Source organism: Pelmatolapia mariae, linkage group LG20, assembly GCF_036321145.2.
Source record: "Pelmatolapia mariae isolate MD_Pm_ZW linkage group LG20, Pm_UMD_F_2, whole genome shotgun sequence".
Classification (NCBI taxonomy): domain Eukaryota; kingdom Metazoa; phylum Chordata; class Actinopteri; order Cichliformes; family Cichlidae; genus Pelmatolapia; species Pelmatolapia mariae.
In genome coordinates, this window is record NC_086244.1 from 42709260 (window position 1) to 42726401 (window position 17142).

General features: G+C 40.7%; 1 protein-coding gene across 1 annotated transcript; it reads right to left on the reverse strand.

Annotated features, from left to right (window-relative positions):
* Window positions 1-981: 981 nt before the first annotated feature.
* Window positions 982-13723, reverse strand: tpk2 (thiamin pyrophosphokinase 2). Its single transcript, XM_063465193.1, has 8 exons — window positions 13607-13723; window positions 13284-13525; window positions 3572-3635; window positions 3359-3489; window positions 3123-3241; window positions 2157-2289; window positions 1950-2046; window positions 982-1872 (listed from the first exon to the last, which is right to left on the reverse strand). Exons 1-8 carry the CDS (start codon window positions 13686-13688, stop codon window positions 1826-1828), a joined length of 915 nt encoding a protein of 304 aa, XP_063321263.1. The 5' UTR covers window positions 13689-13723; the 3' UTR covers window positions 982-1825.
* Between the last annotated feature and the right edge of the window lie 3419 nt (window positions 13724-17142).

The following is a 17142-nucleotide window of genomic DNA, read 5'->3' on the forward strand; positions in this document are numbered from 1 at the left end:
GTCTGTGTAGATGTTCATGTGTCTGCAAACGTATAACAGGAACATATTCCCCATCGATGCTATAACCTCATCAACAGCCAAGTTTAATCCCAACTCCATACTGCAAACATTCAACTGTTATAATATTCAAGTATTCCAGATAAGCAATGAGTCTAGTTTTTGCCTCACAAAGGAAAAATAACATAAAAGCCAAAGTGTAATTACTGGCCAACACTTGGCAGACTTATGATGTAAGTGTGTGTGAGCCCCACATTTAAGGGCCTTAGATGCAGAGAGGCTGGAGAAGGTTATGAAAGCCATTCTAAAAACCTGACAGTTTAGCAGTTCAGCAGATAAAATGACTGTTCCCGTTTTTGCAAAACAATGCACTGCACATCAAACCTCATCCCAACAATGAAGCATGTTTTGGGATCAACGCCTGATCTCTTCAGCCTCAAATATACTCCATTGTGGGCACAGACAACTGGAGACCCCGAGGAGTTATTACTGTAAAGTCTGACTAATCACAAAATTCACATCACTTGAACCTGAGCAGACACTAGTGGGCATGCAAGTGGAAGTACTGAGGCTTTACAGTCATTAAAGGAACAATAAATTGAATCAATGAGTCTGATTATTTGCACTGGATCTAGTGAGCGATTCACGAGTTGAATCTTAGGACAGTTTGATGAAATAAGATAAATTACCCAAAGCATGGATGTAAATTAATATCAGAATTGTTCAAAGAAAAATCAGGGAGTCCTGCGCTTAACCCACATGAGGTGGTGTAGCATGATGCGATGATATTTTATGATCAAGATATTTCATAACTGTTGATGAACTGAAACACCTCGCAGAAGGACTGGTCCAAAGTTGTTCTTCGTTACTGTGCAAGTGTCACGAGCAACTGTAGGAAACCTGTGATGAAGGCTGGTCCAGTGAACACTGTTAAGATTTTACAACAGAAAGCACCAATAAATAAAGATGAACTCGCAAGTTCCACTTTATTGCTGTGAGGAATCTCAAAACATTCTTCTTTTGGAGTGTCATATGTGTATATTGTCGTATATATCACTGTGTAAACAGTTTTTCAGCAGTACCAAACACAGCTCCAGGCTCTGTCAGGTTTATGTGACCAGTGCTGGATCCCACAAACCACCCGCCTACACAGCAAATATCCATGTGTGCTTTACTCTAATGAGGTTGCTTATCTTCTCTTTGAGCTCTACATACTCAAAAGAATAACATAAAATATTTTTCTTCTCTACATTTTTATGCTATAGACAAATCTAAGTTAAAAAAAAAACACAATAAAAACAACTGGTTGTGATCTTCTAACCAAAAATTAAATCCTGTCAGAGAATTGCAGTATATAAGGAGATGACCAGATTTGAATCAGGTATGATTGCTGCATTTAATGGGTGGAATTGCAGAAACTGAAATTGCACTTTGTACTTAAAAGGTCTTACTATGACTATAGATACTATAGGAGCATAATTACTCTGAGGTCTGTACGACACCTGCAAAGTGTTGTGCATGATAACTCTTACATGTCATTCTCAGATCCAGCACTCATGTGGTTCAGCCATCCTCTGAAGCACTTGCCTGCAGTTATCAGGCTGAGCCCACTGAACAAAACTGCATGAAAAACACCTGTGAAATATAATAACTCACTATATTTAATATTAACATGATGTACAATAAAGTGTATGACTTTTCTTTAGTGTTTCTGAAGATCAGTTCACATTTTTGTGATGTTTCTTGCAACTGTAAATGTGAACAACAATGTTGGCACCACACGACATATGGTGCCTCAGGCACAGTGAGTTTAATCTTGATCTTCTTTCTATAATATCTGGTGGAGTCCTGTCACAAAGTCCTGATAGTACGGCTCTGAAATGACAATAAAACGAGAACTAAGGCACTGAGCTGGTTTTTTGACTGTGGACATTTTGCAAACACCCACAAACCTGTGTCAGGGTCAATGTACGAGTGTCTTATGAGAAAGTCCAAGACTACCATGGCAGAGTTGGGTTTGAAGTCATCAGTGGCCAGCAGTTCCTTCACCTGAAACAAGATGCTATATTTTATATCTTTGTGTCATCTATATCTCAACCCATGCAGTACTGGCTCCTAGAAGCTGAATTCCCAAATTACAGTGTGAGAAAAACACTAACCTTATCTACGGGGAGGAGGTAAAACTCCTGCACCTCTCCATCCCCTATTCTGGGCTTGAACTCCAAAGGAAGTTCCAAATCAAAGACAAACTGGCTTTCTGGAAACACACCCTCTTCATCCTCATATGTGTAGCTTGAAAATAAAATAAAACAAAAGCAGCTAAATTGTCTCTTTGAAAATCCGAATATGTAACTAACTGTTTCATAAAGCAATGATTCTCCAGACCAGGAGGTTCTTCCAGAGGTGTCACTGTGAGGCTGTGATCCAACCACACCAAAGCTGCAGTATATCAACACCAGTGCCTGTGCTCCTCTACCATTCTGACTACTAAAACACATGTTTTATTATACCCAGTATTTAATTCATTTTTATCACACTATTCCAATTAATGCAAAAAGTGTTAACAGAATTGTGTTTGTTCTGCCTGTTACAGCAACACGATGGAGCTGCAGCTGCTGAGAAGTTCTAAGCAGCTGCACAGGCTTTGAAGTGACAGATCTGTAGATCACAATCAAACAATCAACAATCAAAAATATAATGTAGGAATTTAAAAAGATATTGCAAATAAAAATAGTTCTGGTTTTATAGACAGAAGCTGTCTGATGGCTTTCTGTGGTACATCACAGTGGAATGAACCTTTTCCACAGTGCCTCCTGTTACTGTCCAGCAACAAATATACTGATAAAAATAAAAAATTCAACTTCCACATTTTTTTCTAGTTCCTCCCTCAGCCCTTGGTATATCTACATCTATATATATATATATATATATATATATATATCCACATCCCCCTTATTATGTGGGGATCTGGATCTGGTGGCTCTGTTTTTGCCTTTTGATCTGTTACTGTGTAATCACTGTTAGTTGGAGTCTTTTCGGGAGACATGTCAGTAAGAAAACAAAGTGTAGACTACCCTTAGCGTTGTTCTTTAACCCCCTTCTTCTTAGCAGTGTATCAAGCTCACCTTACTGTTGCAACTGGATGAGCCTTCTTAGCTATGGCTGCTGGAACACAGGCTTCCTCCTGACACTCTTTGACCAGAGTGTGTTTGATGCCAACACCAGCAGCCAGCCCACCTGCTGCCTTTGAGGATACAAGCAATACACTGAAGAAACTGAAGTGGAATAGCTTGACATGAGATGCTGCACCAATGCTTTCATCACACTATGGCAGTATATCAGTGTTTCAGTCTATTCTTACCATGTTATCCAGGAGCCCAGGGTACGTCTGCTTGGTGTGGGAGCGCCGTGCCAACCACATGCAAACCTCCTGACTGTCACTGACAGTGTAGCCATTGATATGAACTCCATACCGCTTCACCCCAAAGAGACCTGCAGTGTAGCAGCATGGTCTGCTCATACAGCTCAAACACAGGTATAATATCAAAGCCTGAGACGGTGCTCCAAAACCTACTTGTAGCTGCTCTTTCCATCCACATCAAAGGGCAGTCTGAAAATCTGGGCATTACACTGTATTTCTGAAAGAACAGATGTTTTAGTGTTGTAAGTGAGAACATGTAAGTTGATTTAACCTTGAACATTTTTTCACACCTTCCACCTATATTTAAGACAGTGAAACTATCTTGCTTTGCCCTTTTCATTCCACCTGCTTATAACCATTCAGAGAAGTAAACAACTGAACCCAAAGCCAAAATGTAATGCAATGCAATTTGGTTAGCATGGTGGTTAGGACTCTTGCCACACAGCAAGAAGCTGCTGGGTTTGAGTCCACCATCTGGCCGGGGCTTTTCTTTATGAAGTTTGCATGTTCTCCTTGTGTCTGCATGGGTTCTCTCCAGGTTCTCCGGCTTCTTCCACCAGTCAAAGGCATGCAGTTAGTGGGATTATGTAAATGGATGGATGCTTACATTTTCATTGCTATAAAGCCTAGGTATATTAATCTATACATCAACAAGTTATGGCATGTCTCAAAGCCATAAAGGGCTGGATGTTGTGTAATTTTCTTCTCCTACAGTCAGATCAAACTGATGCTTTTCTACTTGGCCTTAAATCCTCAGAAGCAGGCTTTTTAATCAAATACTACTAAGGCATTACCTTTGCCTTCATTAACACTGACAAATCTTGGAGCTACTTTGACCAGCACATGTCCTTTAACATGCACTTTAATAAAATATGTGGGACTGCTTTCTTTCATTTGCAAAATATTGCAAAAAATTAGAAACATCATTTCTCAGAGTGATGTTGAAAAGCGTGTTCATGTTTATTAATTCTAGGTTGGACTATTATACTTTATTATAATCTGAGCACACTATATGTATGTATGTATATATATATATATATATATTTTAGGGGTGCAACGATACACAAAATTCACGGTTCGGTTCGGTTCGATACTTTGGTGTCACGGTTCGATATTTTTTCGATACAAAAAAATGTTCATGCCTTTTTAATTTGTCATTTATTAAAATTATAAATATATATTTTAACTCAAAAGTACAGTTTTTAAATTTAATGTTGCTGAAACAACAAAATAATAAATAAATAAATAAATCTGTCTGATCGAGAAATCACTCATCTTTGGAAAAGAGAGTTTATTACAGAGAAATGGCTCTTTCCAAAATAAAAGCTATACTATACGCTTCTTCTGGGGTATACTCTCAGCAGCATATTAAACATATCAGGTCCCCATAAGGAGAATCATGTGCTAACGGCTGTCTAAATGACTCGGGTAAAGTCTGTAGCATGCGTGCTTGTTGTTTTTGTCTGCTTCCACTTGTCTTTGCACTAGGATGATGTCGGAGTAAATGTGCAGTCATATTCATTGTGTTCCCACGAGCTAATCTCCGTTAACGAGTTACCGCGGATTGCCCCGTGCGTGGGGCTGGACGGCGTCAACACGTTAACAAGCTAACTGCGCTAACGCACTAGTTCCCACCAATTGAGCATTGCGTGGCACATCCGACATACTGTTTTACTTTTGTCCATGACGCGCTTACCATCAGGTTCATACTTCACATGAAAACCAAGATAGTTCCAAACGCCAGATCTGAATGAGGGTGGGGGAGGTTCAATTTCGGGTAGCGTTGAGGCAGTTGCCATGTTGTAACGAGCTTAGCTTCTGTCTTGCTAGCTTACGCTGCGCTCAGTGGATCTGCACTCGACAGTGCAGCCTAGGCCGAGTAGTCGAACGCAGATCCACTGAGCGCTCAACACAGACAGCATCGTCAGAAGAAAAGTTGATAAAATAAAGAAAAAGCACTGTATCTAACGGTTCAATATCGATACGAGTATTGTTGCACCCCTAATATATATATATATATATATATATATATATATATATATATTCTCATCAGGACCATCAAGGACTCAGTGGGGATGTGGCGTACACACTAGAGCCCAACTTCAAGCCAATATCACAAGTCACCATCAAGTGTGGGATCTGCTGCTGTTCTGCACCCCTGAACCCCCTCAGTGAGACCGTTAACAAAACTGGCTACAGATACTGGCTACAGAATGGAGCCGTTGCCACCTCCTCTACATGGATGACATTAAGCTGTATGCCAAGAGTGAACGTGACATTGATTCATTGATCCACACCACCAGGATTTATCTACAGGAACGACATCGGAATGTTGTTAAGACTGGAGAAACGTAGTCTGATGATAACAACGGAAGGTAGCCAGAACTGACAGGACTGAACTACCAGAAGGCAACATTGCAGACATAGAGGACAGCTACAGGTACCTGGGGATCCCACAGGTAAATGGGAACCATGAAGAGGCCGCTAGGAAAGCTGCAACCACTGAGTACCTGCAGAGGGTCAGGCAAGTCCTGAGGAGTCAGCTGAATGGTAAGAAAAAGATCCAGGCTATCAACACCTACGCCCTGCCCGTGATCAGGTACCCTGCTCGGTTAATAAGCTGGCCAAAGGAGCCACTGACATCAAGACCAGGAAACTTCTGACCATGCATGGAGGGTTTCACCCCATGTCCAGCACCCTGAGGCTGTATGTTAAGCGTAGGGAAGGAGGCCGGGGACTGGTGAGTGTCAGCACCACAGTCCAGGATGAGGCATCCATGAATACATCAGGAAGACGCGGGCCATCTTCCTGACTGCGTGCTCAGTGAATACCTCAGGCAGCAGAAACCCAAGAAAGTAAAGGAAGAGGAGGAACCATCATGGAAGGACAGGCCCCAGCACGGTATGTACCACTGGCAGATAGCGGAGGTGGCTGATATCCAGAAATCCTACCAGTGGCTGGAAAAAGCTGGACTAAAAGACAGAACAGAGGCACTAATCAGGACTTCCAGCACAGATGTTCCTGTATGCCAACCACTTGGTTATGGTGCTCCATGCCTGCTAGCATCTTGCACCCTGCTGTTATGTGCTGGATTGTCTCAGGGGCATCTTTACACAGCCTGCACCTGGAGTCTTGCCTGGTGTGATAGACCCCAGCCTCTATGTGCTCAGAGCTTGTTCCTGTGCTGCCATGATTAGTGCCTCTGTGCTGTCTTTCAGTCCGGCTTTGTCCAGCCACTGGTAGGATTTCTGGATGTCAGCCACCTCCGCTATCTGCCTATGGTACATACTGTGCAGAGGCCTGTCCTTCCATGATGGTGCCTCCTCTTTCTCTGCATTCTTGGGTTTCTGCTGCCTGAGGTATTCATTGAGCAAGTGAATGAAGGCTCTTAGGATCCTGTTAATCTTGTATAGTTCGAGGCATTCCCAGATCCAGGTGTGTGACATTGAGCCACAGGCCTTCTTGTAATCAATCCAAACAGTCCATAAGTTGGTCAGCCTGGTCTTGCAGTCTCAGGCAACTGCTCTGTCTACCAATAGCTCGCGTTTGGCTCCTCCTCTTGCCAATTCCTTTCTGTGCCCCGCTATCGAGCTATGTGTCTGTTCATCTTAGCTGCTATGATGCTTGACAGGAGCTTCCACGTGGTACTGAGGCAGGTTATTGGCCAGTAGTTGGATGGAACCGGTTTCTTCTGGGGGTCCTTGAGGATCAGGACTGTCCGGCCTTCAGTTAGCCATTCTGGGTGTCTCTCATCCACTAGCAGCTGGTTCATTTGTGCTGCCAGACGCTCATGGAGTGCAGTCAGCTTCTTCAGCCAGTAGACATGAATCATGTCGGGGCCTGTTGCTGTCCAACTCTTCATACTGGAGACCTTTTCTTGGATGTCTGCCACTGTAATGGTTACTGGTCCCTGTTCAGGGAGATTGCTGTGGTTTGCTCGTAGATCCACTAGCCACTGAGCATTGCCATCATGTGTTGTGTCCTTCTCCCATATGCTCTTCCAGTATTGCTCAGTCTCTGTACACCTTGGATGGTTCTGTGGAGAACAAGTGGTTTGTTCACGTGCCTTCTATCTCTCTGGTGTACCTCTTAAAGCGGCTGGCCAAGGCTGTCAGTCTTTCCTTGGTAGTTTCCAAGGTCTCAGGTAGAGACAGCTTGCTGTACTTCTTAGGCACCTTTTTCATCGCACCATTTTGCAGCTCCTATAGTTGGCTAACTTTCCTCTGTGCTTCCTTGATCTTGGCCTCTATCCTCCTTTACCATGGACTGTACTGCTCCTTGTGGCTGTTCTACTTGTAGCCAAGCACCTCATTGATCACTGCTGCCATGATGTAGATCAGCTGGTTAGTTTTGGTGATGGTTGCAGTAGGTATGGTCCATAGTGCTGCATTCACATCACCTAGTAGATTCTCAAAGGGTACTTTACGTAGTCTTGGTAATCGGCTACGGAGAGTCCAGGTTTTAAGCTCCGCAATGATCCTGTCTTTCAGGTCAGTTCCCAATCTCGGGTGGGCTGTTCCCCCCTTGCCGTTGCATGTGTGTGTGTGTATATAAAAAAAAAATTAAAAAAAAATACTATTTTGCTATATCATATAGTACTCTGAAACTGAAGTGCATGATCCTGCTGTATAACCCATACAGCATGATAATGTTCTAATACACTTGCAAGTCATGACAAATGGTTTGCACTGCAGTTCTCATTGCCAAGGGTAGCACAACCAGTTCTTAGGTTTAGAGGACAAATGAACCTCTTTTCCACTAGTACCTACTCATCTTGAGTCAACTTAATTAGACTCAACTTGGTTTAGGTTGTTTTCCAATATAACTGAATACCATATCAATATGTCCACACTGTGGGAGTTAGCTAGCTGGGAAAACCTCTTACCAGCTCACATCAAGAACATTGGTGTGGTAGCTATTACATCCTTGGAGACACAGCTTGTCCCTTGCAAGGCTGGTTCTTGAAACCATTTCATGACACTGGACATTTTAAAAAAAATCATTTGAGCATGGCTGGTTATTGAAAATGCTTTCAGCAGACTGAAGGGAAGGTGCCGTTGCCTTCCCAGTCATGTCCCCACAAACGTACTCCTGTTTAATGTCACTATGAATTTTGACAATAAAGCTGTGTTCTGTCTCCATCTTTGTTTCTAAGTTTTTTTTTTCCTGGTGACCAAGATTCAGTGATACAAATTAAATGTTAAAAGATAAATTTAACTTGTTTGTGTTATGTTAAATCCTATTAAACACTAACAGAGTTATAGGAAATACCGACACCAGCATGACACAGAGTTTGTTGATATACTGTTGCAATAACTAAAGTGTGCAATATCTTCTGCATTGGCGCATCCAATAATATAGTGTTTTTTGTGATGACTTTACCTGGTGAAGAAGATTATTTCTTTTGGTTACTTTTTATTACAAATGAGCTGTCATTGCACCAAACCTTCACTGATAATTGTTTGTTTCGTACTTTTTTCCTACTGGTGTTGTAACAGACAAAAAAAAAAAAAAAAATCACATACACAATGGTCACTGAATTCTTTATTATAGTCAGCAGCAAAATCCAAACGATTTACAATGTGCAAAATGAAGGCTGAAAAGTTAAACTATATACATTTATTGCATTCATGATGTAAAAATACTGGTGACTGCCAGTGCTACCCCTCAGCCTCCTACTAGCCACACCTATGGTATCAATTTCAAAATCCTACATTTTTGAGTTATTGCTTTCACAAGATTTTCAGAAAACTTGACCTCTGACCTTTCAAGTCAAGGTCACTGAGATTTAAACCTGTCCCCGATTTTTAGTAGTTGCACCTATGGTTTCAATTTAAACGTCCTACGTGACTTCCTTCTTGAGTTATCACATTTACAAAATTAGGAGTCCATGCTGCCCACTCGCCAACAGGGTGATGACGATACCGCATCAGCCTTTCACAGCTGACGGGTAAAAATGTCACTCACGCTGGCAACTCGTTGCCTGTACAAGCTCACCTAGCACAAAGAGGAATGCCTGGATGAAGGTAGCACTCTGTAATCTCCTTCCTCTGGAAGATGGCTTCTTGCTCCATTGCCTTACATCACTCACTGAGAAGCAAATCGATTGTGCTGTTCATGGTGGGCCAGATTTAGGACACTGAGCCTGCATCTCTTCAAGTACACTTGTCAGGTCCGGTTTGGTGTGGGTCCTCTTCCTCTTGAGAAAGGCAGAAATGGCAGATGGTTAATGAAAGCCAGTTTAAAAACAATATTGGGGAAATGCACTTGGAGCTAAAAATATTTTGTTCTTGGAAGTGACTACTTGGAGTTAGAGTTGATAGTTAACCATCTAGGTTATTGTCTGCATATAGGAGACAATGGTATTACCTTTAAAATATCCTTGTTAGTTCAAAGTGAGCTTACCACCAATGGGATAATTAGCATAAAAGATGCATAAACCCATAAAGAACTCACCATCCTCATTATGGTTTCCAACAATGCTGTAGCCGAGTCAAGCCCAATCTTCCTCCTGTTGCTCGCCGGTCAGTGCCTGTAGATCCAGTCCATTTGATTGAACCATTTCCAGTCGAACCACTCTGACTGTGGTGGTCCTTGATGGTCCTGCAATTGCTTTTATATTCAATAGGTTTTTGTTGAGATTGCTCTGGCACGTCCTCTGGTATCCCTGAGCAGCCATCAGCTCACAGATCTCCTGGTACACATTCTCATTTCAGGTTGTTCTGCCTGGTTCCTGCTATCATCAGTCACCAAGACCAAATAAATATGCATATCATGATTGGTCTAACGTGTTGGTATTTGCGTAGACACTTCCCCAATTACAAAAATGGCAGGTTTGAGTTTTGTGAAGGACTTGCTTTTATGCGACACGGAGTCAGTGGTTCCCAAACTTTTTTTTTTTTACTAGGCTCCTTTGTTCTGAGCTCAGCCTTCGACACCATTTCTCACTCTGTACTTCTAAGCAGACTTTCCTCTCTCGCTATCTCTGACACACCCCTCGCCTGGTTTCAATCATATCTCCTCGACCGTTCCCAGTTTATTCAACTAAGATCATTCCGCTCTCGTCTATTCCCCGTCACCTCTGGTGTACCCCAAGGCTCAGTTTTAGGCCCTCTTCTCTTCATAATATACATCCTCCCTCTAGGTACCATTTTCCACATATTTGATCTTCAGTTTCACTGTTTTGCTGATGACACCCAGTTATATCTCTCTTGCAGACCTGATTCCTCCCTCCCACCTTCCTCCCTTTCAGAATGTCTATCCAAGTTAAAATCCTGGTTTACCTCTAATTTTCTAAAGCTCAATGAGGATAAAACTGAGATCCTCCTTATTGGCACCAAATCCAACCTTTTGAAGGCGAACCATTTCTCACTCACCATCGATAACTCCACAGTTTTCCCTTCTCCTCAGGTTAGGAGCCTTGGTGTCATCTAGACAGTTCACTTTCCTATAAATCTCACATCAATAATCACACCCGTTCTGCCTACTTCCATCTACGTAACATTAACAGATTACTTCCTTCTCTTTCCACCCAGTCTACGTCCATTCTTGTCCACAGTCTTGTTACCTCCCGTATTGACTACTGCAATTCTCTTCTGCATGGTCTCCCCCAAAAATCCCTCCATAAGCTTCAACTGGTTCAGAACTCTGCTGCTCGCATTATCACCAGAACCCCTCCTCCAGCACATCAGCCCTGTTCTTCAGGAACTTCACTGGCTCCCTGTGAAATTCCGGATAATATTCAAACTTCTTCTGCTCACCTTCAAGGCCATTCATAACCTCGCTCCTCCTTACCTTTCTGACCTGTTAACCACTACCTGTTCTGCCCGTTCACTTTGATCTTCTTCTTCTATCCAGCTTGCTGTACCTTCCTTCCGCCCACCTCCATGGGAAGCAGAGCTTTCAGCTGCTCTGCTCCCAGGCTGTGGAACTGTCTACCCCCAGAAATAAGAAACATTTGCTCTCTCCCCCAGTTTAAATCCCAACTCAAAACTCATCTGTTCAAATCTGCATATTCACTGTGAATCCACCGTTTGTTAATTTTATCTTGTGCTTTTGTTTTATTGTTCTTATTTTGCCATTGTTTTACTATGTGTTTTATCCTATTGTAAAGTGTCCTTGGGTGACTTGAAAGGCGCTCATAAATAAAATTTATTATTATTATTATTATTATTATTATTATTATTATTATTATTATTATTATTATTATTAAGAAAATCTTCGCACAGCCTCTTAAACTGCAGCCTCTTTGTTGAATCAGAGGTTAGATCAATGAACTGTTCCTCCTTGGATGTGCTTAAGTCAGCAGGGGCTGTTCATCATATTTTCTTGTCTTTGGCTTGGAAGGAAGTTGGTTTGGCGATGCTTCATCTTCTGCTTTGCATTTGTGTGGGAGCCCCCCCCCCCACCTTGGGAACCACAGCACTGAGTGATGTCACTGACTGGCAATTGGTGGAATGCAGTCTACCGATGTCACATTTTTGGATCGACTCTGCTCACTTGGAATCCCAGCAGATAGTAAAAAAAGTACCTGGAATCAGGAACTACTACCTAATGGAAAACCCAAAAAACCGAGTCGAGCCAGGTGGAGCCAAGTAGGTACTAGTGGAACAGAAACATGGCTTTTTTCCCCCCACTTTCACTTAGGGCTAGGCACATAAAAACTAATGATAAGAAAGGTGGCAAAAACGTTTTCAAAGCAGTGTTTATTGTAGAGCATAGGCCTAGAAATCAAAACACACTTTATAGCTGGAATTGGAGTCACATGATTTGCTAAGAGATAAAAATGATTAAGTTAAAAGGTAAAAAACAAAGCATTATAATGGACCCGTCTGGTTTGGATCATGCCACACTATATGAACAAAGTACTGTGCTACCAACACATTACACGTATCAAAGCTGTTCAGCCATGGAAACAATGCCATGAAGCTTCTGGTGCACAGTTTTTGGGCCAGTGTTAATTTTCAGGAGATTTGGAACTTGGCGTCATCTGAGTTGCCACAAAGTTACTTTTTCTATTAATATTACGTGTAGTAGATTGTGGAATATCTTGAAGGGAAGAAACTTCACAAGTGAGACTGTTGCAAAACTGACACAAATGTTTGGCTACGTGCTTGATTTATACATCTGTGGCTTTGGGAGTGAAAATGTCTGAATTCTACAATGAAGAGATGGATGCAACACGTAGTGATGTAAAATTTTAATTATTCTTAATTGTTTTGCTATAGAGATAACAAAACAATTAAGAATAATTAAAATACATGTAGTAGCTCATTTAATGTGAAACGTTTTGCAAAGCCAAGTTGCCGTGTCCAGATAGTGCGATCCAATACAAGACCCGGCCCCATATTTGAGCACGCACAAATAAAAAACTTTATATTGCAAAAGGCAACTAGTGACAATTTCTGAAATATTTCACTATAGTGCAAAATAAAGCATGTAAAACACAAGAAATTCTTAGTAACAAAATGAAGAAAATACTTTTTAAAAAAATTCACTTTCATGTTGGATTTAGAAAACAGGACAAATTGTATCACAAAACAGAGGACAGTGTAATCCACCCACAACGCCAAAGGTTTGTAGGAACCCTTCAGTTCTTTAAATGAACTGTTTTCTTTGCATTCTTTGTGGAAACACTACTTCCTCTACATTTACCTGAGCTTTTGCGCGTACTTGAGTCTCAGATGTTGCAGTGAGGACACACTTGCAAAGCTGAAACGTTTTAGTAAATTCTGACTTTGGGGGTCAGGCTTGGTTTTACAATTCGTGATACAGTTGGCCACGGGTAAAGAGTATGTTATGCTTCCAGTGAAAAACCACACAAAGACACAACTGTAAACGTTGACGTTTGACTTGCGTGCCTCACCTCATCTCTCCATCCTTTAAGGCAGGTTAAAGAGGGCTCCTGTCTGAGAGCTTGCAGTACATGACTCACAGCCTCGGATCTCTTTTCGTACGAGTCCAGGCCGTGGCAGAGGGTCACTGCACCCTGGTGTGGCGGACTGAACACGTCTGGATAGCGTGCTAAAAGCGAAGCTACGTGAGGAGGTATCCAGCCGACCTGGGCTCCTTCAATCTCAAAACGAAAGCAGCTTGAACGACACGAACCTGTGGAGACAAAGTTAGAGGTGGTTACTTATCAAACTGCCTTCATCCGTTTCATCCTTGCTCTTACTGTCACCCGCATACCTGGTAAATAAAAGTTATTCATTTTACGGAGGAGCTGGAGTATGTTTTCTGCCCAAGAGCAACTAGCCATTTTAAATGTCATCAAATAACTGCACACACAACTCAGCTGCTAGCACTGTAGCCACTCTACTGCGCATGCCCATGAAACAGCCGCTGTAGTGAGATTTCTCCCTGAGATCTGCTTGTCAGGCAGCACTTCCTCTGACCCGCTGGGTAACGGGACCGTTAACAATAAAAAATGACGGCAACAAAAAGGTCACTGTAGTAAAGATTTTTATTTTATTTTATTTTATTTTATTGCCCATTCACATCTCATCTCCATCGTTTTATCATGAGGTCTCCCTCCCACTCGTGCTATGCGATGATATTGCAAATTTTGGTATCGATCCGATACCAAGTAAACACAGGGCCTGCATATCAATACTGATACTGTAACTTATAAAGGCAGCTTATTTCGGAGTGAGCAGCCATGATTTATGATCATCATACATTTGCAAATTTGCAAACACATTATAATGACTACTAAGTCACTGTTATTTCCACTTTCCACAATAATTAATTAACACAATAAACACACCTTATAACCTTTAGTGTATTTTCAAACTTTTTTAAAAACTATTAACCTGGAATTTGAATGTGTCTGTCCTCAAAATACTTGGGGGCAGTTTCTCCTCTTTAAATGTGCTCTGTACATAAAACAGACTTGACAGTCAACACAATATATTTATATATTCCTTATGTGGTGAGAGCAGGAAGGTAGTTCCTGGAGGATGATGGAATTGATACCATCTAATAGAAAACCTCTGGGACTTTATTTTTGGTCCATCCAACACCACCAGGTTACACCTTAGACTGTTTTGGAGCTCAGTGATTTCCTGGTCCATATGTGGGAGGAGACTCCAGGACTCCATTGGTTGTCTCAATAGGACCATGCCCTGATGTTGTTAGACATGCTTACAAACCACGTTGTTTGCCTGTTGTTGTTTGTTATCAACATTATCCTAGCCTAATGATAATAAGCCCCAAATCTGCTAAGTCTTTGGTGATAGATGCACTTGCATGTTTTCAGGAACAAATTAATTTCATTTATGTTTGCTGATAACACCCATAAATGTCTTGTTTAATCTTTCTTTAGAAAATTCTGAAACTTCTGTGCTGCTGTGGCTGCTAGTGTGTGCTGCCAATTTCTATTGCAAGGCTCTGTGATCTGACTTTGTTGTAAAATAAATAAATACATTTTAGAAAATAAATAATCCTTTTGTTCTCATGCTTATAGCATTTTAACTGTTTCCTTCTTATTATTAGCAAGAACAATTAGCTGTACAAAAACTTGTAGAAACTTAGTAAATATAGAAACATGTAAAAAGTCTTGATAGCTTTCTTATTTTTTAATTCGGAGATGGTTTTAATGTAATGCTCCTAAGAGAGAACCTTAGGAATGGAGCAATCACTGAACAGAGAATACAACACACACACACACACACACACACACACACACACACACACACACACACACACACACACACACACACACACACACACACATTTGGACAGCAACAGGACATTCTGCACATTGTGAAGTTAAAAGACTTGAAATGGCTGATAGGACAGCAAAGGAAGCCACAAAGAGTCTTTCAGCTGATCTCGCCAAACAGACTCTCGTTAGGACAAGGATGAAGGGCATAACAAGACAAGGAATATAGGAAAGGTGGCGAAAGCACTGAAAGGAAGATATGAAGGGACAGTGCTTTTACAAAATTCAAAGGAAAACAGAGAAACGAGAAGCACAAGAAAGAACAGCAGAGGCGACAGTCATATCTGGATTTAGACTTGGACACACTGGTTTAAACAGAAAAATACCACACAGGAAAATGTGTCTGCAGTGGAGAACCATAAAACATGTTTTATTGCAATGCTGGAAATATGAGGGTATGCATAGACAACTGATCCAAAAACTGAAATGAAACTGGACCTTATTGATTTATTTATAAAGAACTGAAAACGTGAAAACTATCAGGCTATATTTCATTTTTTTAAAGACAGCCTAATTTGTATGGGCAGAAATCTGTGCCATCAGAAACTGAATTTGAATAAGTTAAATTTGAATTTGAATTGCTCGGATTGAATCTGAATTGTAACTTGAATAAATGCTTTTAAAAACTGAATTTGAATTAGCCTAATTTGAAATTCAATTTATTGGTTTGAAAATGATCATCACTAAATTGAAATTGAATTTTATATTCTGAAATTGAATTCATTTGCTTTGAAACTGTATTTTATCCTTTAAAACTTTAGCTCTCGAATAATTTCAGATTCACTTCTCACCATTCAGTTTCAGTTCTACAATTCAGTTTTTTGGGACTTACATCCGGTTCCGGTTCAAGAGTAATCGAGCGCAGATTAATAGAATTATGTTTTATTAGCTGACCGAAAGTTGTTGTTTTTTTTCTTTCTTTCTTTTAATTGTACAAACTAACAATTACAGCGCATATCTTACAAGTCAAAAGGATATGTACAAGTATAGGTGGTTAAGAACAAAGCAGCCATCGAACAAAGAACAAAAGAACAGTATGGGTCAGAAATGCCATAAAGCAGCATACAAGTACATTAAGTGACCTTCCATATAAAAATAAAAAAAAGTTAAAACACAAAAACAAAGAAAACAAAAGAAAAACAAAAGTACGCACACACAGTCTAGCTACATCAGTTGAAAAGCAGCATCAAAAATTCAAGTAAGGTGTGATCTTTATTTAAGTTACATTTGTCTAATGAAGCCTTCAACAGAAGGACTTCATTTTTAAAGCCAGCAAAAATCGGAGTAATTTTCAAGAAGCGACATTTATGAATGAAAAATTTTGCAACTATAAATAAGTTGTTAATCCCAAATTCTATTTTTTTATTTTCTGTTTGTAGGCCAAATCTAATTACTTGAAAGGTTAGAGAAGGGCAGCGGACCGAAAGTGTTACTGACGGGACTCTACAGCATCTTGAGCTGAATTCAGACTTCAGAAGTCATGTTGAATGACCAGCGGATAAACTCTCAGGTTGGTAATAAATGTATTACATGTATAAGAACAAGCTCATGTTAACAAGTGATAGCCGTAAGGTAACTTTTATGCTTATTGTAGCTGTTAGCTAGAAACGCTAATTTAGCCTAGTTTGCCCTGGATTCAGCTTTGACAAACAAATATGATCGACTGTTTCTAGTAGAAATCCAAAGTTGTCATCTTGTACCCTGTCAGAGCCCTGTATGCTTGCAGAGACCCCTACAGTAGGGAAACATGCAAAACAGCGTCCAAACCTTTGTATTTGAGCTTTATTTATGTCTTACACAGCATCCCAACTCTTTAGCTAACTTAATAACTTTAGCTAAAGTGAATAGTTAGTCTAATTCATTAGTGCAGCATTACTGGATCACCTCTGTTTGAAGTGATATAATATGATATACAACTATCACTGAAACAGCAAACTTTGTAAATAAACAAACAACACTTCTCATTATCTAAACGTTTGGCCACAGCTGTAGATTACACTAT